Here is a 24732-nt window from a genome sequence, read left to right as displayed (position 1 = left end):
ATGTAGGGTGTGAAGCCCAATAATTAGCAAGGGAAGTTCTTTTTCTTGCTGTAGGATTTTTTTTTTTTTTTAAGTATGAGTAGCTGTCTTCTAGGATAATTTGGATCCAGCCCCCTGTTCTTGAAATCCTAAAACTCTGTGATCATGTTGTAAGATGTAAAGTTCAACATATTAGAAACCAGAATTGGTAATACAAGATTAGGTAATCCTTGTCTACATTTACTTTTGGGGAGTACAGTGCTTTTATAGTCTCTGAAATTTCTTCAAATCTGGATATAACTTTGTCAACAAAGACTGTTTATTGCCTTGTTTTGTCTTGAAATTTGAGACTAAGAATTTTGTAAACATTGAGCAATATATTTTTGGTAAAATAAAAACGATCTGATTTTCTGTATCCATTATTTTAACAAAAGAAAAATAAGTGTTAATATATGACTATGTTACATTTTATTTAACTAATATTCCCCAAGTCTTTATGCTTATTTAAATAAATTCAATGCTTTTAGTAAAAAATGCTTTGCTACCATATATATTTTTGCTACTGTGAGTTCTTTAAGTTTTTGTTTTTACATAAAAATTTTATTTAAAATTTTTCTTAAATTTTTATTTTTACTTTACTACATGCTCCTCTGTAAGAGAAGCCTGCAGTTGTTTGATATATGATGTTAGCAAAGGGCTTGATTTCCTCCCACACCTTGTCATTGCTTTCTGTCATTAGCATAAACATGTGTCTGACCTACCTCCACACTGATTGATGTTTTTTAAATCAACACACTGGCACCTTTGGGAATTTTTCTTCATATATATGTATTTCTATATAAAAAAATAAGTAGGACATGATTCATTATTGAATTAATTGCTATGTTCTTTATGCTGTATTTCTAAACATTATTTTCTCCTACATAGGAATTGAATTCCAGCTTTGAAGAGTGGGAAAAATTAATGAGAGCTCCAAATTCAGGTGCCACCAAGACTGTCATGGGGTTGATTACTCGCATGTTTAAACAAACTGCCATTGCCAAGGTACTCATTGCTGGGCCATCATGTGTTTGTCTTGATACAAATTATTTAATGTATTTAATTTTTTTAAATTAAGCAGCTTATTTGCATACTGCAACATGTCTTTGCCATTTAATTTTTAATCTCTGTTATGGAAAAATTCAAACATATTCAAAGTAAACAGTAGTATAATGAACACTATTATACCTGTTCATATATCGATCCTTTTCTATATATGGATATACTTTGATGAGGGAGTATAATATATATTACACTTTCTCATTTAAAGGACTTATATATATTCATCTTTGTTGCCAGCTTTTTCCGTGGTGTTCCTACATAATTGCTACAAATAATCTTTTTTTATGTAAGTCAATCATTTTTAATTGGTATTATGTTTTTAGATCCCTGCAGATAGATGTGTTCACATTCTGTTTGTCCAAAAGTGCAAATTAGAGGGTGTTAGAGTTTTTAAATCTCAGTATGACTCTCAAGTAGACGCATCACACATTGTCTGCTGTTTTTACCGGCATGGTTGAACTTATACATACTAATGAGTGTCATCTTTCTCCAATTCTGAGATCTTTTATAACATAATTTTTTTTAATTTTATTTTTTATTTAGTTTTGGCTGCGTTAGGTCTTCTTCTCTTGTTGCGGAGCATGGGCTCTAGGCGCGCGGGCTTCAGTAGTTGTGGTTCGCGGGCTCTAGAGCACAGGCTCAGTAGTTGTGGCACATGGGCTTAGTTGCTCCGCGGCATGTGGGATATTCCTGGACCAGGGATCGAACCCCTGTCCCCTGCATTGGCATGTGGATTCTTAACCACTGCACCACCAGGGAAGTCCCTATAACATTTTTTTTTTTCTCTATAACATAATTTTTTAAAGAGAGGTTTATTGAGGTATAATTCACATACAGTGAAATTTCTCTTTTTAAAACATATTGTTTGGTGAGGCTTGACAAATACATATAGTCAGTTACCACTGCAATCAAGGTAGAGAATATTTTCATTACACCCAAAAGTTTCCTCATGCACCTTTGTAGTCATTTCCGTCACACCTCCCTCTAGACTTTGGTGGTCACAGATCTGCTTTCTATCACTATAGTTTTGAATTTTCCAGAATGTCACGAAAATTGAATCCTATAGTATGTAGCCTTTTGTCTGGCTTATTTCACTTAGCATAAAGCTTTTTAATATTGATCCATTAGTGTTTTCATTTATATTGCTGACTGATATTCCAATGTATGGATACATAAATATTTATATATCTATATTAATATAACAATCTTTTTAAATTCCTTTACCACATAATGGCCATTTGGCATAGTCTCAGTTTGGGCTATTGTGAATAAGCCTGTTTTAATCATTCATGTACAAGTCTTTGTATAGACATATTTTCACTTCCCTTGAGTAAATAGCTGGAACTGGGATTGCTGGGTCATATGGAAAGCATAGATTTAACTTCATAAAAAGCTGTGAAATTGTTTTTCCAAGTGCTATATCATTTTGCATCCCTACTGGCAACGTATCAGAGTTCCAGTTGTCCTATATCTTTGTCAGCACTTAGTATTGTCAGTCTGTTTAATTTTAGTTACTTTTCTCGATATGTAGTAGTATCTCATGATTATTTTAACTTGCCTTTTCTTAATGACTAATGATATTGAGCATATTTTCATGTGCCTTTTAGCCATTCATTTCTTTTTTTTTGAAAAGTGTTCATATCAAGCCCATATTTATATTGGGTTATAAGAGCCCTTGATATATTTTGGAAACAAATTCTCTAACATATATGTCATTTCCAAATAATTCTTCCAAGTCTGTAGATCCCATTTCTGTTTTATTTTTTTATATATATATAAATTTATTTATTTTATTTTATTTATTTTTGGCTGCGCTGGGTCTTTGTTGCTGCGCACGGGCTTTCTCTAGTTGCAGACAGTGGGGGTCTACTCTTTGTTGCGGTGCTCGGGCTTCTCATTGCGGTGGCTTGTTCAGGGTGGAGGTTCAGTTTGTTTTCTGATTTTGGGGTTTTTTTGTTTGTTTGTTTGTTTGTTTGTTTGCATATGGATTTTCAATTGTTCCAGCACTCTTTGTTGGAAAGACAGTTTTTCCCTCATTGAATTATCGTGGTACCTTCATAAAAAATCACTTGGTTATATATGTATAGGTCTGTTTCTGAACTTTCTATTCTGTTTCACTGATCTATACATCTGACCTCACAGGATACTACATTGGCTTGATTACTCTACCTTTATAATAAGTCTTGAAATCACACGGTGTTCACCCCTACTTTATTCTTATTCAAAATTGTCTTGTCCCTTATAAGTCCTTTGCTTTTCCTTATGAGTTTTTAGAATTAGCTTAAGTATGTACAATTTTGATTGGAATTGTTTTGAATCTATGGATTAATTTGTAAGAATTGACTTCTTTTTTTAAATTGAGATACAGTTGACATACAACATTATATTAGTTTCAGGTGTACAACATAATGATTTGATGCTTGTATATATTGCAAAATGATCACCACAATAAGTTCAGTTAACATCCATCACCGTGTATACTCACAAAAATTTTTTTCTTGTGATGAGAACCCTTAAGATCCACTCGTTTAGCAACTTTCAAACATGCAACACAGTGTCATTAACTACTGTCACCATGCTGTATATTACGTCCCGTGACCCATTTATTTTATAACTGGAAGTTTGTACCTTTTAACCTCCTTTACCCATTTCACTCACTGCCCCCAACCCCTTGCCTCTGTCAACCACCAATCTGTTCTCTGTATCTGTGAGCTTGGTGGGGTGGGGGTTGGAGTTGTTTGTTTGTTTGTTTTTTAAGATTTCACATATAAGTGAGATCATAAGGTATTTGAGTTTCTCTGTCTGATTTATTTTGCTTATTAGCATAATACCCTCAACAATACATGTTGTTACAAATGACAAGATTTCTTTCTTTATTATGACTCAATTATATTCCATTGTGTATATATATACATACCACATTCTTTTTTTTTTTTTTTTTTTTGGCTGCATTGGGTCTTCGTTGCTGCGGCTTTCTTTAGTTGCGGTGAGTGGGGGCTATGCTTCATTGCGGTGCGCGGGCTTCTCATTGCAGTGGCTTCTCTTGTTGCAGATCATGGGTTCTAGCACGTGGGCTTCAGTAGTTGTGGCTGGCGGGCTCTAGAGCACAGGCTCAGTAGATGCGGCGCACAGGCTTAGTTGCTCCGCGGCATGTGGGATCTTCCCGGACCCGAGATTGAACCCGTGTCCCCTGCATTGGCAGGTGGATTCTTAACCATTGCGCCACCAGGGAAGTCCCCTACATACCACATTTTCTTTATCCATTTATACATCAGTGGACACTTATGTTGTCTTGGCTATTGTAAATAATGCTGCAATGAACATGGGGGTGCATATATCTTTTCGAGTTAGTGTTCTCATTTTCTTGGATAAATACCTGAAAGTGGAATTGCTGAATCATACGGTAGTTCCATCTAAATTTTTGAGGAACCTCCACACAATTTTCCATAGCAACTGCACCAATTTTCATTTCCACCAGTAGTGCACAAGGGATCCCTTTCTATACATTCTCGTCAGCACTTGTTACTTCCTCTCTTTTTGATAATAGCTATTCTAACAGGTGTGAGGTGGTATTGAGTATTGACTTCTTAATATTATTCAATCTCCTGATCCATGAAAAGAGTATCTGTCTCTTTTGATTTAGGTCTTTAATTTCTCCCAGCAACGTTTTCTAGTTTTCTTGAATACATTTTGTTAAATTTATTTCTAGGTATTTCATGTCTTTTTATGCTCTTGTAAATAGTACTTTTAAATTTAAATTTCTACTTTTTCATTGCTAAATACAGGATTTTTATTGATTTTTGTATATTGATCTTTTATTTTGAAACCTTGCTGTACTCACTTATTAGTTCTTATGGCTTTTTGGTAAATTCTTTGGGATTTTTTACATAGACGTCATTTTATCTGCATGTAAAGGTACTTTTATTTCTTCCCTATAATCTGTGTACCTTTTATTTATTTTTGTTGCCTATCACATTGAAGGAACAAAAGTACAATTTTGAACAGAAGTGGTAGGGTTGAATAGCCTTCCCTGCTGCCAGTCTTAGAAAGAAAGCATTCAGTCTTTCACCATTGATTATGATGTTATCTTTAAGATTTTTATTGATGCCCTTTCCTAGGTTGAGAAAATTTCCTTCTTTTCTAGTTTGTTGAGAGGAGAGATGAGACATATAAAATGTTTTCCTTTGGCAGAGCAGCAGTAAGAACGTAGCTACCATAAAAGTGGATAAGAAGAAAACAGCTAAAATGTAACAAAATTATAAAAGCTGAGCATAGGCTGCCATGACAGTCCAAAATAATAGGAGTTCCTGACACAGGGAGTCCATACTCACTCACAGGCTTTATTTCCATTGGCCTCTACCACATGCTGACTAGGAGGTGAGAGAGCACCCCTACCGGTAGCGTACAAGCACAATACCCTGCCTACTTCCTGGACCCTTTTCTCAACTCACACTAATCAAAAGCCTTAAGCCACTGTGAGAGAGGTAAAGTCCCCCTCCCTGAGCCTCCAAAGTCCAGTTCAGGATCAACTGCTTCTGGGGGCTGAATAGAAACAAAAGCCATCTACACCTGGGAGTTGGGCAGGAAACCCTATTGAAATCAGGACCTTTATTAAGACAGAAATCTGTTACTACTGGAGGAGAGGCAGGAACCTCTGTCCTGCCCAGGACCACCCACATTTGTATGACATAGTTTGGTTGTCTTAGGGGAGAGGGACAGAAACACCAGGAAAGCCACACCTCCAAGACTCAGCTGGAGCAAAGGGCCTACCTTATACTGATGTGCTACCTGTAGATCCAAGAAATCTGCCGTCCATTATCATGAACTGAACAGTAAGAAACCATCAAGATTAATCGAGTACTGGGGGAGAGAGACATCCCTCTATAGTGCAGGCATGCAGGGACTGCTGAAAGCTAAGAGTGCAGTTGGGACACTTAGACGAATTCTTGGCACACACTTTCACAAGGTAGAAGCATCCCACTGTTGGGGGCATTTCAAATTTGTGGTGCACTGAAGGTAAAGCAAGAGAACCTGAATAGAACTCAATATTGACTAGATTGTCGCTGTCCCTCACATACTATCACCTTGATAGAAAAAGAAGCATGCCCTTCTTTGGGTGTAAATATAATTTATCTCAGTCTGTCCTGTTCTTCCACACATAATTTCTAGTATTTAATAGAAATTATGAAATAAACAATAAAGCAATTTAAAAAAAGTCATCCATTGTCAAAGATAATGTAATCTGTAAAGCCAGATGGAGAAATAACTCAGATTGTAGAATTATTAGACAAGGACTTTAAGAAAGCTATGAATAATATGTTAAAGGAGCTAGTAGAAAAGGTAAAGAACATAAATGAAAAAGATGGAAAATTTCAGAAGAAATATAGAAACTGTAAAGACAGTAAAATGAAAATGCTAGAAATAAAAACATAGTATCTGAGAAAAAAATAATTCTTTCAATCAGCTTATAAGCCAATAGTTGAGATAAAAAGTAATCATAAAAAATGTAAATCATAAAAAAATGTAAACTGTTTTTTTTTTTTTAATCCAAATTTCTTGCAGGGTATCTAGCCCCCATTTCTTTCTTTTTTTTTAAATATATTTATTTATTTACTTATTTTTGGCTGCGTTGGGTCTTTGTTTCTGCACGCAGACTTTCTCCAGTTGAAGTGAGCGGGGGTTACTCTTTGTTGCGGTGCGCGGACTTCTCATTGTGGTGGCTTCTCTTGTTGCGGAGCACGGGCTTTAGGCGTGTGGGCTTCAGTAGCTGTCGCATGCGGGCTCAGTAGTTGTGGCTTGTAGGCTCTAGAGCACAGGCTCAGTAGTTGTGGCACCTGGGCTTAGTTGCTCCTCGGCATGTGGGATCTTCCCGGACCAGGATATTTATCTTAGAGAAATGAAAACTTGGGTTTACACAAACGTCTTTACAAGAATTTATTTATAATAACCCCAAACTTGGAAACAACCCAAATGTCCTTCAAACAAATTGTAGTACATCCATATAATGGAATACTCCGTTAAAAGGAATGAAGTATTGATAAATGCAAAAGCATTATACTTAGTGAAAGAAGCCAATATCAAAAGTTTACATACATCATGGCACCATTTTTATAACATTTTCAAAATGGTAGAATTATAGTGATAGAAAATATCATTATTCCAATGTAATTTTCTGGTGTTGATATTGTACTATAATTAGATAAGAAGTGACCATTAGGGGAAGCTAGGTTAAGGGTACATGGGAACTCTGTATTATTTTTGCAGCCTCTCATGTGTCTAAACTTATTTCAGAATAAAAAGTTTTAAGATGTATATATAGTGGACACAATAAAGTAATCTAAGGACAGAAAAAATTCAAGTTAATCCAAAAGAAGAAAAGGAAGATAAAGGAACAAAGAACAACTACATCAAATAGAAAGCAACTTACAAAATGGTAGATTTAAATGCAGTTTTATCAATAATTGTATTAAGTGTAAATGCTCTGAACCCAGCAATTAAAAGACAGGAATTGTCAGATTGCATAAATTATATGATATCTATAAGAAGTTCTCTTTAAGTACAAAGGCTAAAGGTTAAAAATAAATGGATGAAAACAATAATCAAAAGAAAGATGAAGTAAATATATTAATATGAATGATGTAGGCTTCAGAACAAAGAATATTACCAGGATTAGAGAGGAAACTTACATAAAGATAAAGGAGTCAATCCTTTCTGACTCATAATAGTCAGAAATATGTGCATATCTATTAACTAAAACTTTTTTAGAAAACAGAAGAGGAATAAATATCTCTCAAATAATTTTATGAAGCTGGAATTACTCTGATACCAAAACCACACAGACACATCAGAATAGAACTACAGACCAATATCCTTTATGAATATAAAAATCCTTAACAAAATATTAGCAAATTAAATCCACCAGTATGTTAAAAAGTATTTATGCCAGCAATGCAAGGTTTGTATAACACTGGATTAATTAATCACGGTATTTTACCACATTAACAAAGTAAAAATGGAAAACCATTCGATTATCCCAATGAAAACATTTGATAGAGTTCCACATCCATTCACGATAAAACATCTCAGCAGACTAGGAGTAGAAAGGAACTTCCTCATCCCAGTAAAAGGCATTTTTGAAAAACTTACAACTAACATCATAGTTAATGCTCAAAGACTGAATGCTATTCCCTAAGATCAGAACAAAATAAGAAAGTCTGCTCTCACCACTTCAGTTCATCACTGTTTGCTGCAACATTGTTTTCATAACTGTGCAATAGCCTAGAAAAAGGAATACGAGGTATGCAGATTGAAAAGGACAACATGATTGTCTACATAGAAAATCAAAGAACACTTAAAGCTACTAGAACTAATGATTGAATTTATCAAGGTCACGGGATTCATGTTCAAGATACAAAAATCATTTGTAGTTCCATATACTAGCACTGAAAAATTGGAAATTGAAATTTGTAAAATACAATTTACAATAGCATCAATAAACATGAACTAATTTTGGAATAAATTCAGCAAAAAATATATTCAGTGAAAACTATGAAACATTGTTTAGAGAATGTAAAGCAAACTTAAATGACAAGATAGATCGTGTTCATGAATCAGAAGATTTGATATTGTTAGGATGCCTGTTCTTTGTAAATTAATTTATATACTCAATACAATGTTAATCAAAATCCCTGTAGTCTTTTTTATTGAAATTGACAAACTGAATGTAAAATTTATGAAGCAACACAAAGGACTTACTGTAGCCAAAATAATTCTGAATGAAGTTGGGAGACTCACACCACATAATATAAATACTTACTATAAAGTTACAGTGATAAAACTTTGTGATATTGGCATAAGAATAGACATTTAATGAACCAGAAAAGAGAGACAAGAAATAGCCATTCATATTGATTGTCAACTGATCTTAGGAAAGGGGACAAGATAACCCAATAGGGAAATGATTGTCTTTTCAACAAATGGTACTAGGACAATTAGATATCCATAAGAAAAAAAAAAAAGGAGCCTTGATCGTTATTTCACACCATACATAAAAATTAACTTGAAGTGAATCATAGACTTAAATATAAAAGATAATTTATAAAACTTTTAGTAGCATACATATTTTAAAATATCCAATCCTTTGGGTAGGAACATTTTTTTAGATAGGATACAAAAAGCACATACTTTAAAGGAAAAACAAATGGGACTCAAAACTTTAAAATTTATGGTGTTTAAAATTATTGTGTATGAAAGACACTGCTGTGAAAATGCTAATGCAAAAATATAGATTGTAAGAAAATATTTGCAATACATTCCCCCTGTTCCATTTTCCCATATCATAATTTTTGGTTTTATCAGTGTTCATTGTTTACAGTATAATGACTGTTAAACATTTCACAGTTGAGCTATAATTACATTTCTTTGACAACTATTGTTTTTCTTAGAGTTAATAACTATCTTGTTTTTTGTTTGCTTGGTCACTTAGCTTTCTTTGTACTTAGTACTGAGTATAGAATGCTGCTTAAAGGAAAAGAATATATATGAGAACCTTTTAAATGGATTTTTTTATAGTAATCTTTTATTTATTTATTCATTTATATATATATTTTTTATTTTTGGCTGTGTTGGGTCTTTGTTTCTGTGCGAGAGCTTCCTCTAGTTGCGGCAAGCGGGGGCCACTCTTCATCGCGGTGCACAGGCCTCTTCACTATCGCGGCCTCTCTTGTTGCGGAGCACAGGCTCCAGACGCGCAGGCTCAGTAGTTGTGGCTCACGGGCCTAGTTGCTCCGCGGCATGTGGGATCTTCCCAGACCAGGGCTCGAACCCGTGTCCCCTGCATTAGCAGGCAGATTCTCAACCACTGCGCCACCAAGGAAGCCCTATGAGAACCTTTTAGATAATTTCCTGTGTGTGTAAGAAACCCTAGTTGGAAGTCAGAAGTGTTGATAGTCAATAGGAAGTTGCACCTAATTCCTAGGATCCTTGAAGAAAAAGAAAGGAGATGAAAAGTCAGTTATCCCAGATTGGAATATATTCCTAAAGATGATTGGTAGCAGAAGGCTACCCCGACTTCCTACATTATAGATGTAGGTAACTTTGAGGGGAGGTATCTGGTTATTACATTTAATATTGTTCCCATGTGAAAATGTGTTTCAGAGTTCTCCCAAACCTATTTGTAAATGAACTTCTGAAATACCACAGATTATAAATTGGTTACTATGTTGTGTGCATACTAACAGTTGAAGCTTCCTTTCTTTGGCTAAATGTTTTCCTAATTCAACAGATATTTATTGAGTGCTTACTATGTGGCAAGGATTATGCTTGGTGCTAGAGAGGCATGGTGAACAAGACATAGTGTGGATTACCTCTACACTATGGAACTATGTAGGAGGAACTATGTAGTTCCTACCTCTCAAGGAACTTGGAGTCTGTTGGGGAAGACAGTAAAAGTAAATGTTCAACTACAATAGAGCATATTTAGGGCTTAAAAAACAGAATATTGTGGAAGGACATGGGAGAAGATACTTGGCCAAGTCTTGGGGATTCAGGAAAAATGTTCCAAGGAATGACCAAGTTAAGATTTAGCAAACCAAAGTGGAGGGGAGTGAAATGGGAATGGGATGGAGCTGATGGAATGTATTTCAGCACATGAATCATATGTGCAAACTCACAAAGATTAACCAGGAATGATATATTTAGGGAACCAAAGTAAGTCATCATGGCAAAAGCCTAGTATGTCAGAGAGGAATTCTGACAGACCAGGTTGGAGACCACAGAGAGCAGTACCACATCATGAAGGTCACAGTTCACAGTGTGTAATTTATCCTAAGGGTTCTGAGCAATCAGATATTGTGGAGTAGAGTAAAATGATCAGATTTGCGCTTTAGAAAAAGAACTGTAGCTACAGGCATGCCTCATTTTGTTGAGCCTCACTTTATTGCACTTTGCAGATTGCATATTTTTTACAAACTGAGGGTTTGTGGCAGCCCTGCATCCAGCAAGTCTTATTGGCATTATTTTTCCAACAGCATTCGCTAACTCGTGTCCCTGGGTCACATTTTGGCAATTCTCGCAATATTTCAAACTTTGTCATCATTATTATATTTGTTATGGTGATCTGTGATCAGTCATCTTTGATGTTGATATTATAATTGTTTTGGGGTGCCTTGAACAGTGCCCATAGAAGTTGGTGAAGTTAACCAATAAATGTGTGTGTTCTGACTGTTCGCCAACCAGCCATTCTCCCATCTCTCTCCTTCTCCTTGGGCCTCCCTATTTGCTGAGACACAGCAATATTGAAATTAGGTCAGTTAATAACCATACAATGGCCTCTAAGTGTTCAAGTGAAAGGAAGAGTTGCATGTCTCTCACTTTAAATTAAAAGATAAGAATGATGAAGCTTAGTGAAGAAGGCATGTTGAAAACTGAGATAGGCTGAAAGCTAGGCCTCTTGTACCAAACAGTTAGCCAGGTTGTGCCTGAAAAGGAAAAGTTCTTGAAGGAACTTAAAAGTGTTACCCCAGGGACTTCCTGGTGGTCCAGTGGTTAAGACTCCTCGCTCCTAATGCAGGTGGCCTGGGTTCCATCCCTGGTCAAGAAACTACGTCCTGCATGCCACAACTAAATATCCTGCATGCTGCAATGAAGATCCTGCATGCCGCAACTAAGACCCGGTGTAGCCAAATAAATAAATAAATGCACATATATATATATTAATAAACATTAATTATTATATATTATTATGTGTATATATACATACATAAATGCATACATAAATATATATTAATTATATATATGTATATATGTAAAACTTCAGTGAACCCACAAATGATAAGAAAGGAAAACTGTCTTACCGATGATATGGAGAAAGTTTTAGTGGTCTGGATAGGAAATCAAACCAGCCACAACATTCCCTCAAGCCAAAGCCTAATCTAGAGCAAGGCCCTAACTCTCATCAATTCTTTGAAGGCTGAGAGAGGTGAGGAAGCTACAGAAGAATACAGTAAGTCCCCTACATACGAACCTTCAAGTTGCGAACTTTCAAAGATGCGATCATGTGTTCGTGTGTCCAGTCACGTAAGTTAGTTCACAGTCTGACATACATTATCACGTGCATGCATCCTCTACAAGTGGTTGTGCTTTTCTGTACTTTACTGTACAGTCCTCTATAGAGTACAGCAGTACAGTATCTTTATTTCCAGCCCAGGATGTCTGGAAGCAAGCGTAAAAGCAGCAGTATATAGCCAATTGTGTTAGTTGGGTACCTAGGCTAACTTTGCTGGACTTACAGACATGCTCTCAGAATGGAACTTGTTCATATGTAGGGGACTTGTGTAGTTTGAAGGTAGCAGAGGTTGGTTCATGAGGTTTAAGGAAAGAAGTCATCTCTGTAACATAAAAGTACAAGGTGAAGCAGCAAGTGCTGATGTAGAAGCTGTAGCAAGTTATCCAGAAGCTCTAGCTAAGATAATTAATGAAGGTGGCTACCTTAAACAACAGATTTTCAATGTAGATGAAACAGCCTTCTACTGGAAAAAGATGCCATCTAGGACTTCTGTAGCTAGAGAGGAGAAGTCAGTGTCTGGGTTCAAAGCTTCAAGAGACAGGCTGATTCTCCTGATAGGAGCTAGTACAGTTGGTGACTCGAAGTTGAAGCAAGTGCTCATTTACCATTCTGAAAATCCTAGGGCCCTTAAGAATTTTGCTAAATCTACTTTGCCTGTGCAGTATAGATGGAACGAGAAAACCTGGTTGACAGCACATCTGTTTACAACATGGTTTACTGAATATTTTAAGCCCACTGTTGAGAACAGTGCTCAGAAAAGATTTCTTTCAAAATACTACTGCTCATTGACAATGTACCTGGTCCGATGGAGACATAAATTGAGATTCATGTTGTTTTCATGCCTGCTAACACAATATCTATTCTGTAGCCCCATGGATCATGGAACAATTTCAACTTTCAACACTTACTCTTTAAGAAATATATTTCATAAGGCTGTAGCTGCCATAAATAGTGATTCCTCATTTAGATCTGGGCAAAGTAAATTGAAAACCTTCTGGAAAGGATTCACCATTCTAGATGCCATTAAGAACATTTGTGATTCATGGGAAGAGGTCAAAATATCAACATTAACAGGAGTTCGAAGGAAGTTGGAGTCCAACCCTCCTGGATGACTTTGAGGGGTTCAAGACTTCAGTGGAGGAAGTAACTGCAGATGCGGTGGAAAATAGCAAGAGAACTAGAATTAAAAGTGGAGCCTCAAGATGTGACTGAATTGCTGCAATCTCATGGTAAAACTTTAGTGGAAAGGGGTTGCTTCCATGGATGAGCAAAGAAAGTGGTTTCTTGAGATGGAATCTATTCCTGGTGAAGTTTGTTGAAATGACAAATGATTTAGAATATGACATAAATTTAGTTGATAAAGCAACGGCAGAGTTTGAGAGGATTTATTCCAGTTTTGAAAGAACTTCTACTGTGGTAGAATGCTATCAAACAGCATTGCATGCTACAAGGAAATTGTTCGTGAAAGGAAGAGTCGATTAATGCAGCAAACTTCAGTGTTATTTTAAGGTACTGCTACAGCCACCCCAAACTTCAGCAACCATCACCCTGATCAGTCAGCAGCCATCAACATCTAGGCAAGATGCTCCACCAGCAAAAAGATTATGACACGCTGAAGGCCCAGATGGTTAGCATCTTTTAGCAGTAAAGTATTTTTAAATTAAGATATGTACATCATTCTTTTAGACATAATGCTATTGCACACTTCATAGACTACAGCATAGTTTAAACATAACTTTCGAACACACTGGGAAACCGAAAAATTCATGTGACTCACTTTCTTGTAATATTTGCTTTATTTCTGTGGTCTGGAACTGAATCTGCAGTATCTCCAAGGTATGCCTGTGTGTGGGTGGAGAATGCATTGGGAGGAATAAGCCTGTAGGCAGTGAATCCAGTTGGGATGCCGCACTGGTCATCTAGGTGATCTGAACCAAGGGTAGTGGCTGTACCGCATCTTAACTGGAAAGAAAGAATAATTCAAAATATATTAAGACATTGGTGTTTGACTGAATATGGAGGAGAGGGTAAAAGTAGAATCTAGATTTTTTTGCTTGGCCAACTGGATTGATGTTTCTGCCATTCACAGAGACTGTGAAAAACAGGAGATACCTTTTGTACGTAGTTCCCCATTCAGTATGATCTGTGCCAAATTCAGCAAGGCTCGAGCTATGAGGTAATAGAAGATTTGTTTTGTACTCTGCAGCATCATATCGGCAATGCTTTTCTTTTTATTGAATCACTTGAACAATTAAGTCGAGAAATTTAAGGATAATTAGAACTATCTAATGATAGTTTATATAAATTTGAAAATCTTGATGAGAGTAAGAAGGAACATTTAAAGAAAATAATGAGTTTTCAAGTAAATGCATTTGTGTGAGTATACTTATAGGATGTGCTATTTTATTTTATTTTATTTTATTTTATTTTATTATTTTATTTATTTATTTGGTCACGCCACGAGGCTTGTGGGATCTTAGTTGCCTGAGCAGGGATCAAACCCGGGCCGTCAGCAGTGAAAGCAGGGAGTCCTAACCACTGGACCGCCAGGGAATTCCCCAGGATATGCAATTTTAGAGGCATATACTTAATTACTACCTAAAGTAAAACAAACTCTTCATGATTTGTGATATTTAATTTTTTAAAGGCTATAACTTCATAATAAATAACATGTAAAGTGTAAAATCTTGTTCCTGTCAGATCTTCTGAGGAAGCAAGTACTTCCCACATCCATCTATATCACTGTTTTAACACTGTCCATTCATTGTGGTTAGGACGCAGTGGGCTAGAAAGGACCTCTGTGGGTCATCCAGCCTCTTACTTTACTCCAGGCAGAGTTATGCGTAAAGGCTTCCAGACAGATGGGTCTCCATCTATCCTAGTTTTATAGATCTCCAGAATAGGTTTCTTTGTCTGCTCTCATCTTTTCTCTTTTTCTTATATCCTGCAATGTCTTAGGCAGATGGGAATACAGTACCAGTGTTTCAAATTAGGTCATGTCAGCAAATTAGGTCATATTAATAAGATAGTTTTTCATATATACAGTGTGATACTATATAATGGTGTTGACATGTCATCCATGTGCTGTATAAACATTTATGCTGTTCTGCCTTTTGAGATTAAGTACTTGTACTTCTTTGGGGGATAGAGGCTGTATAAGTTTTAAGTATGTTTTTTTTTACATTATTGAGATCTCTTTTTCAGATATTTCTTAATAAGAAATTTAATAATGATAATGATAAGCAGTAAATGGTAATGATAAACACTAAACAAAGGAAAAGACCATAAAATAATAAATGTTACTAGTACAAAGTCAATTACTGAAGGATCTCAGATAATTATAATTACTTTTCTTCCTCTATAACATTATTTTTATTTCTCTGTAATATTTGTTGAGAATATAATCGATGAAAATGAACAGATTCTTTTTTTTTAATTGAAGTATAGTTGATTGACAATGTTTTAGTTTCTGCTGTACAGCACAATGATTCAGTTATATATGTATACATTCTTTTTATATTCTTTTCCATTATGGTTTGTCACAGAATATTGAATATAGTTTCCTGTGCTACACAGTAGGAACTTGTTGTTTATCCATTCTATATATAATAGTTTACATCTGCTAGTCCGAAACTCCCAATCCATCCTTCCCCCATCCCCTCCCTTCCCCTTGGCAACCACAAGTCTTGAACAGATTCTTTAGATTTAGGATCAGCCTAATACTCTCCTAGAAAAAAACGGATATAAGTTGTATGTGAACTCTTGGTTATTTTCTGGTACTTTGTAACAATGTCTCATTTTTAGAGAAAACCATTTTAAGAGAAATGCCAGTTATTTTTCTATGAAAATGATTAAGTCAACCCATAATTTTAAATTTCCTGTCACTGTGGGGATGGCAGCATTTCTTAGTGCCTTAAAAACTTTGCACAGGCAAATTGCTTTAAACACAAAGCACATTTTCTGTTTGCTGTGTTGCCACAGCCGCTTAAACAGGTAGAATCCTACTTATAATATGCAGTGAGGTATAATGAGGTCACTGCAGTGTTCCCTGCTGCACAGGGACTGGGATGTCGTGAGACTAGGGTGCCTCTTCCTGAGCCAGTTCTTTTGTTTAGGAAAGGGTGTCTGGCTCGGAACCGGGCACTGTAGGCCCCTGTTTATTAGTAAGGAGATGGTCAGTAATAATAAAGGGCAAATAAAACAATGATATTATCATTTTAGAGCAGGAAGGAGATGGTATGTTAGCTACGTGGCTATGTGGAATGGAGGAAGGCTTTAGTAAGGATGCGGAAATATCCACTTGAGAAGGAAGAGTGGTTTAGGTTTTTGAGATGGCAGGAATGGTTAAGTTTGGATCACAGGTGGAGGGATTTGCCTTAGAGAAGAGAAGAAATACCTCTCTTGTACAAAAGGAAAGGAAGTGACGATGAGTAAAAGTAAGGAAAGGTAACAGAATTCTCAAATGATGAGTTCTATTTTCTCTGGGCAGTGGGAAGTTTGAGAGCTAAGAGGCATAGATTCTGATTTCGAAGAAAGTGGCAAAGGTTGAAATTGTTTTTGCAGTTTACTGGAGGAATATAGTAATAATAAGAGCTAACACTTTTACAGTGTTACCACGTGCCAACTGTTCCAAGCATATTTTATGTACTAACTCATTTAATTCTTACCACTCTAAGGGTAGTAAGTACTTTTTATCCCCTTTTATACGTTGGGGAAACAAGGCACAGAGTTTAAGTGACTTGCTCAGTGACTCTTAGATTGTAAATGACGGAGGCAGGATTTGAACATAGACAGTTTGGCTACAGAGTACGTGCACTTACACATCATTCCACTAGGATAGCAGAATATTTAATATTTGTTGGTGACCATGGGCTTATGGTGACTCCTGTTTCCCTATTAGTGATTTTTTAGCATCCCTGTACAGACATGGAGAAAGAAGATATAGAATTTAGAAGTCTATACATTCTGTATGTTATCATTTTAAACACCCAAAGAAGATTTATTCATGCTTAACTTTAGTTGTACAAAGTTGATAACCTTATTGACATGATCAATGGATGGAGTTTAGAAAGAAATTGAGAATGTTTTTCAAAATTGATTCAGTTTTTAAAGAATTAGATTAGCTCTTTTGATCGATGACTTTTATGATCAAATTCACATGAAATCAGCCTTTATGAAGAAAGTTAAGTTCCTAATACTATTGCCTTTACTTTCTAACTTTGTCTAAATTTGGTTAACCCAATGTAGTAGCTTATTCATGGGAATGTTGTCTCTCATCCATCCTTGCCAGATAGATAGATAGATAGATTAGATAGAATGATTAGATAGAACAATTGCTTTATTATATCTTGTTCCAAAAAGTTTTATGGAAAGGTTTAGGATCTCAGGTTCTTTTGTAAAATTGTGTTGGTTGAGGTATTAAATTGGGGTTACTCTCTTCTTACATACAGTATTGTAGCTCTTCTGTTTCTCAGTGTAAAATGGGCTGCTTGCAAAACTTGGCCAGTGTCAAAAGATTAGATGTATTAGAAGTGTTAGATTTCTATTTACAGATGGATTCATAAGCATGCCTAGAGATAAGAAAATCACGCTTCTAATAGTTCACCCAAACTATCTTTGGAAGTTTTCTATGGGGAAATTTTGGCATGGGGCTCTGTAAAAATGTCCAGAACACTGATTGAGTATGGAATGACCATTTTCCCCTGAAGGCTGTCTTCTACCAGATTTGAAAATATTTTTTCAGGTTGATGGAATGGTTTCTAAATTAAGAACCATTGGCAGGGGGAAAGGGATAGCAGAAGACAAATTGCTAGCCTTTCTTTGTGATGGTCTGCAGGGCAAGTAGGGAGGTGAATAAGCAATGCATGTTCTCTTTTACTTGTTACTTTCCTTTCCTCATTTAAGATCATTTTAAAGGATAAAAGGTAAGTTTTCACAAATAAATTAGTAAGAAACACTATAAGGTGAAATAGATAAGTGAATAAAAACAAGAGAGGTGGGACTTCCCTGGTGACGCAGTGGTTAAGAATCCACCTGCCAATGCAGGGGACACGGGTTCGATCCCTGGTCTGGGAAGATCCCACATGCTGCAGAGCAACTAAGCCTGTGTGCCACAACTACTGAGCCTGCGCTCTACAGCCCACTAGCCACAACTACTGAGCCCGCATGCCACAACTACTGAAGCCCACGTGCCTAGAGCCCGTGCTCCACAACAAGAGAAGCCACCACAATGAGAAGCACACGCACCACAATGAAGAGTAACCCCCGCTCGCCGCAGCTAGAGAAAGCCCGCGTGCAGCAACAAAGACCCAACGCAGCCAAAAATAAATAAAATAAAATAAATAAATTATAAAATAAAAGAGGCAGAGAGGATATCAACTGATGAGTGGACAAATAAAATGTGGTATGTCCACACAATGGAATGTTATTTGGCAATTAAAAAAAGAAATTAAACACTGGAAAATGCTACAATGTGCATTAAAACATTATGCTAATAAAGAAGCCAGTCACACAAGACCACATATTATGTGATTCCACTTATATTAAATGTCAAAATAGTCCAGTCGGGCTTCCCTGGTGGCATAGTGGTTGAGAGTCCGCCTGCCAGTGCAGGGGACATGGGTTCGAGCCCTGGTCTGGGAAGATCCCACATGCTGCGGAGCAGCTAAGCCCGTGCGCCACAACTGCTGAGCCTGTGCTCTAGAGCCTGCAAGCCACAACTGCTGAGCCCATGTTCCGCAACTACTGAAACCCATGCGCCTAGAGCCTGTGCTCCGCAACAAGAGAAGCCACCGCAACGAGAAGCCCGCGCACCACAACGAAGACTAGCCCCCGCTCGCCACAACTAGAGAAAAGCCCGGGGGCAGCAACGAAGACCCAACGCAGCCAAAAATAAATAAATAAATTTATTTAAAAAAAAAAAATAGTCCAGTCCATAGAGACAGAAAATAGATTAGTGTTTGCCTAGAGCTAGGGGTGATCCAGGGACCTGCAGTGGGGGTGGGGTGAAAGATTTTGTTCAAGGTAATGAAAATATTCTGAAATTGTGGTGAAGAATGTACAACTCTGAATATACTAAAGGCTATTCACTGCTTTCATCAACAGCCTCCATAGTAGCCTCGGGGTGACCGCTGCAATTCCTGGTATCAAGTGCAGGCCATAATGTCCAAAGCAAGGAAGAGCTTTCCATAATGTCCCTTTTGTCAGTTAGGTTTTTTTGAAGCCTCCAGCAAACTTCCCATGTTTCTTATTAGTCAGAATTACTTGCAGGGGGAATGAAAGTGCTAGGCTTGCTGAGACCTATCACAATTCACCTCTTGTTGACTAATAAGGGCTTAAAGAGTTGTCCTTAAAGTATGTGCCCACCAGATATCTAAACAGAACTGCCGTTTAGTCTGGGGCCTGAGGACTTCAAAACTTAAGGAGAAGCTTCTTTTCTGATCCTTGTTAAAACAGTAAGGAAGACTTGGAGTCAACTCTATTGCAGTTGAGGAGAGGGATCACTCATTGCTGAACACAACAGGGAGAGGTAGGGATTTATAGCCAACAAGCAGGATGAAGAGGTTGGTGGATGGAAAATTACTAAGAGGAGACATCAAGGGTAGGGGGATTCTTGCTAAACTGGTTGCTCCTGCCAGCAGCATATGCTTGTCTGGAAGATTAAACTATGTATGTCTAAGTATGCAGGCTGGTACAGTGAATCTATGAATGGCTCATTAAATCAGTTATGGTTTCTTTGGTCACTCAGTCCTCTCCTACTTGGATAACCGGTGATTCTAGAGCTCCTTGCAGCGGGGTTGTCTGCACTTGTCAGATTGAAACCAAGGCCAAAATAGGTTTCTTGCTAAAAGAAGGCGAAGGAATTAGCTATCAAAAGTGGGGATGAGGAACTTGATCAGATACCAAGAGTCGATCAGGTGTCAAGGGTGGGAGCATTCTTGATAAACTGACTTAGCAGGATTCTTGCGAAGACTGGGCCTGGCAAGGGCAAGACAGACTTAGAAGGCCAAAGTTGAGGCCTAGTCAAAAACAGGGCTCAGAGAAGCGTAACTGAAGTTCGGTCAAGGAGAAAGTCTTTGTCATAGCTTCAGTTAGGTGGTGGTGTTTTTTTTCACTCTTTCTCCCTCTTATTTTATGATAAAAGGCTGACAACTTAAAGTACCTTTCATCTGGTCTTTAATGCAATGTAGGTTTTTCTTTAACTACTTTTACTTCAAAATATGATGTACACCTATTCACTGAAAAAAAAATTTAGAAATAAATTGTACAACATATTGTCTTTATTTCTGCATTTCTTTAAATGAGATGTAGTGTGTAGTCTTCATTAATTATTTAAATTAGAACTTTGACTCACAGACACAGTACTAACAGACCAATTTCAGTAAATTAAGATGGAATTGTGAACATGGTAACTTCTACAAAACCTGAACCAGTATAATCAAAATGCTGACCATTAACAGAACCTGCCATTCCTATATAATATGCACTTAAGATACTTTAAAAGCAAATTTCTGCTCAGATAAGTTAAAATATGACAATGCAGTGACTGTTTTATTTAGAATAGAATCAGAACAGGGGAAATGCATGTACAGTTAATTTTAAAATGCAAACCTGTGCAGTCCCCAACCTAAGAACCTAAGAGAATCCCGAAGTTCCTTTGTTACATAGATGTTTTGGTTCTCCAAACACATTCTCTCCTAGGAAGCAATGTCACAATGATGGTTAAGTTAACAGGTTAGTCCCGAGAGACTGTTTAGGCCATTGAACTTTATATAATTGAACTTTATATTAATAGTAACCATAAGCCTTTCTGAACCTGTGATTGGAAGGAATAGGGAGCCGGGGCTTGAGCTTTGGCATGAGCAGTTTCTGGTTGTACTGAGGAGGGGTTGATGCTAGTGGAGGAGACTGGCAGAAGCAGCTTGCTTGTGAAGACGTGGGGAATGCCTCTGAGACTAGGGGTACAGTGATTATATAGTTCGTAAGTCTGCAGTGGCTGGTAAATGAATGTACCTTAAAAATACTCCAACTTGATATGTACTTTCTGAAAGGCTTATCACAGTAAATATAGCTCTTTAGGCAAACATGCAGTTTATTAAAGTGGTTCAGTTACCATGGCAACATATCTGGAATTTATAGCTCCTTATTTTGAGAGGGCTTCATTTCCACTTTCTGAGGCACTGAAGTCCAAGGCTAAAGTTCTTAACAGCCTCCAGTCTCATTGTGTGAATTTTTATTGTTTAGAGAACTTAGACATCCAAAATTTAGCTTGCAGAATCAATCTTGTGACTTCATAGTCATATGCATGAATTTTAAATAGGTATTTTTCAATTTTAAAATGCCCCCGTTTTAAAATTTTTTAGATTATTATCAAAGCTACATATGATCATAATTTAACGAGAAGAAATAGACATTTCAAAAAGTAATGGTCCCCTAAACTTATTCCCCAGAGGCAACCACTTCTTTTCTTTTAGCTGATTTTTTGGGGATTTACTTCAAATCCCTCAGCAATGTGTTTATCTTGCTTCTTGGTGTGTATTACTGCTTGCTTTGTAATTTTAGCTGTCATCTATTGGCTTCCCAATATGGAAGATAAAATTTTAGCTCTTTCACCCCTCAGCCCCACCCTCACACCCAGACCTTTCCCCTATTCCCATTCTTCTAACAAAGTGATAGGTAGGGAGGTAAGTAGATTGACAGATTGATAGATCAATCTATCAATAGAAAGAGATGAAGAGATACAGTTTTACTAATTTTATAGAAATGTATACTAATTTTGGCTTGATCACTATTCACCATGTATATTATTAGAACCATGTTTATAATATTTACAGATGAACCATGTAATATACTATCGATATACTATGGATATTTTCTTTTTTCTTTTACAACTCATTTTCACTAATTCATCCTCAAACTTTACCTTAGTCGTTCCGTCTTCTCTCAGTACCTTTAAACATTAGAATTGCATTAATTTTATCTTCTTAAAAAAATTTTCCCTGCAGCATTTGATCAGCTGCAGTCTGGACCATTGCTCTTTGGATCTGTTGCAGAGCTCTCATCCAGGGGTTTTTCTTTATTTCTCCTGTGTGCTGAATTACCTCTTTTTTTATATATATATTACTTTCTTTATTTGTTTACTCTGTTGTTTGGCTGGACCACATTCTCTAGTAGCCTCCCAAGAAAGCGTATATTGGAGGTAAATTGTTTGAAACCCCTGCATATTTGAAAATGCCTTTGTTCTACTTTTATATATGATTTTTAATTTGGCTGGACATAAATTGTTAGTTAGAAATCACTTTCTCTCAGAATTTTCAGTATTGATGTTGAGATATCCAATGCAATTCAAATTTTTTACTTTGTTTTGTTCGTGAAATCTATTCTTCCCCTCTCTGGAAGCTTATAGAATTGTTTGTTTGTTCCCAGTGTTCTAAAATTTCATGATGATGGGCCTCGCTCTGGGTCCATTTTCATCCATTGTGAAGGATCTTCAGTCGGCATTTTACAGTTTCCATTTTGGAAACTTACAGCTTTAAGTTCTATAAAATATTCTTAATTCTTTTTATTATTTCCTTTTTTTCTGTATTGTTTTCTGGAACTTTTATTTTTCATATATTGCCCTCATGGCCTGGTCCTATAATTTTCTTATATTTTATATTTTCTCTATTATTTTCCGTCTACTTCCTGGAAGATTTTCTTAGCTTAGTAACCAGTGCATTTTTAATTTCTGCTACTATATTTTTACTCTTCAAGAGTACCCCCCCACCCCCACCCCCAACTCTTCCCTTTTTTGTAGCATCCTGTTCTTGTTTTATAAATGTAATCTCTTCTAGTTTTTTTCCTCTCTCTGCATAGTTTATCTGTTCATATAGGTTGCTTTCCATAAATGTCTGGTGATCCTTTGTTTTTTGCTTATATTTACAAGTAAGACATTAAATGCTGACTTGAAGCTCTTCGTGGATATGTCTTGTAAACTATGGCCTTCAATAAAAAGTGATCTGATTGGGATGTCTTGTTGAGGAACCCCAATATCAATATCTTTAGTCTTTTGTCTTTGGTCAGATATTCTAGAAAAGGATCATTTTATATGCTTCTGCTCCCCTGCCTAGAGGACATAAGCCTGTTTGTCTGTTTTGGAACCCTTGGGGATAAGAAGGGGGAGGGGGAGGGATAGATCTCAGCCTTTATTATGTAACTTTCATTTAATTCCCATGATTTTTGCAGGATGACCTACCATCAATGTAGGATTCCTCCATCTAGATACCCTCTATTTTGCCCTTTCCAGAAAATAATCTATAGTTTTCTGCCAGGATGGATTGGAAAGTCATCTATTATGTGGACTATGTAGAGAAAGGATATGGATCAGTGTTGCACATATTCAACTACTTAAACATTCTTTCAAACAATCCTCCTGTTTTAGCCACACCCCCATCCTCACTTCCAGAGGTGACATTTCCTGATCACTTTCAGATCACTCCATTTTAAATCAGGTACATCTCAACACTCCATACTGGCAGCTTAGGAACTGTCAGGTTGGCTAATCAGTTACCAGGCATCTGTCTACTTTTTAGCTTCCAAAGTTTTGTTGCTATTGATCTGTCTCCAATTTTCTTTTTCTCTATATATTTTTCTATCATTTAAATATAGCACTGAGAAGGAGTGGAGGTTAAATATATTCAGCCTGCTATCTTTTCCCAAAATGTCTAACTAGTTTTTCACAGTTAAGAGACACTATATTCATGTTTTAAATTTAATTCATGCTATCCACTTTAAATTTAACTCCTATTTAATTCATCTCATATTGATTTCTTACTCTTAATTGGTAACCTGGCCTCAAGTTAACTGAGAAAACCCTGTTCAGTATGAACTTGTTTGATTTTCTCCCTTCTACCTCACAATTTTTTTGTATCCCTCCCTGTTCTCTCAGACCTCCCTCTTGTGCTCTTAATCGCATTACTCCAGCCTCTTCTGAGACCTTCTCCATCCTAGAGGCAAGCTAAATCCCCTCATTTTCCATTTCTCTTAGCCTTTCTGCACCTTCAACAGCCTATTGGTAAATCTACCTAAGTTTCTTAGTTTCAAAAAATGAATAGCCCAACTTTTCATAATCTTTAAACTTCAGCCCAGCTTTCTTACTCTTTTTCAGTCTTTCGCACACACAAAAAAAAGTCATTTGACTTTTTATCTTCCATTTTCTCCTTCACTCTATTCCACTTAGTCCTCTATATGAGCCCTTTTTAAAAAAAAAAAAAATTATTTATTTATTTTGACTGCACTAGGTTTTCACTGCGACACGCGGGATCTTCCTTGCAGCATGCGGGATCTTTAGTTGCAGCATGCAGGCTCTTAGTTGCGGCATGCAGACTTCTTAGTTGCAGTATGCATGTGGAATCTAGTTCCCCGACCAGGGATTGAACCCAGGACCCCTGCATTGGGAGGGCAGAGCCCTACCCACTGGACCACCAGGAAAGTCCCTATATGAGCTTTTTTTGAAAATTACTTTCTAAACAAAACCACCAATCCCTTCCTGGCCACAACCAACTTGACTACCTACTTTCCTTTGAGACTCTTTCCCTGTCTTGTTTTTT

General features: G+C 36.7%; 1 protein-coding gene across 5 annotated transcripts in view; it reads left to right on the top strand.

Moving 5' to 3' along the window:
- ZRANB3 (zinc finger RANBP2-type containing 3) overlaps window positions 1-24732 on the top strand; it is a 263410-nt gene that overhangs the window by 185357 nt on the left and 53321 nt on the right. For all 5 annotated transcript variants that reach the window (XM_061183470.1, XM_061183452.1, XM_061183461.1 and 2 more), the window contains one exon: window positions 907-1023. In XM_061183470.1, the coding sequence (XP_061039453.1) occupies window positions 907-1023 (117 nt within the window). The remainder of the gene's footprint in view (window positions 1-906; window positions 1024-24732) is intronic.

Source organism: Eubalaena glacialis, chromosome 1 (genome assembly GCF_028564815.1).
Source record: "Eubalaena glacialis isolate mEubGla1 chromosome 1, mEubGla1.1.hap2.+ XY, whole genome shotgun sequence".
Taxonomy (NCBI): domain Eukaryota; kingdom Metazoa; phylum Chordata; class Mammalia; order Artiodactyla; family Balaenidae; genus Eubalaena; species Eubalaena glacialis.
Note: the sequence above shows the minus strand (reverse complement) of the source record. Positions and strands in the feature narration are given on the sequence as shown.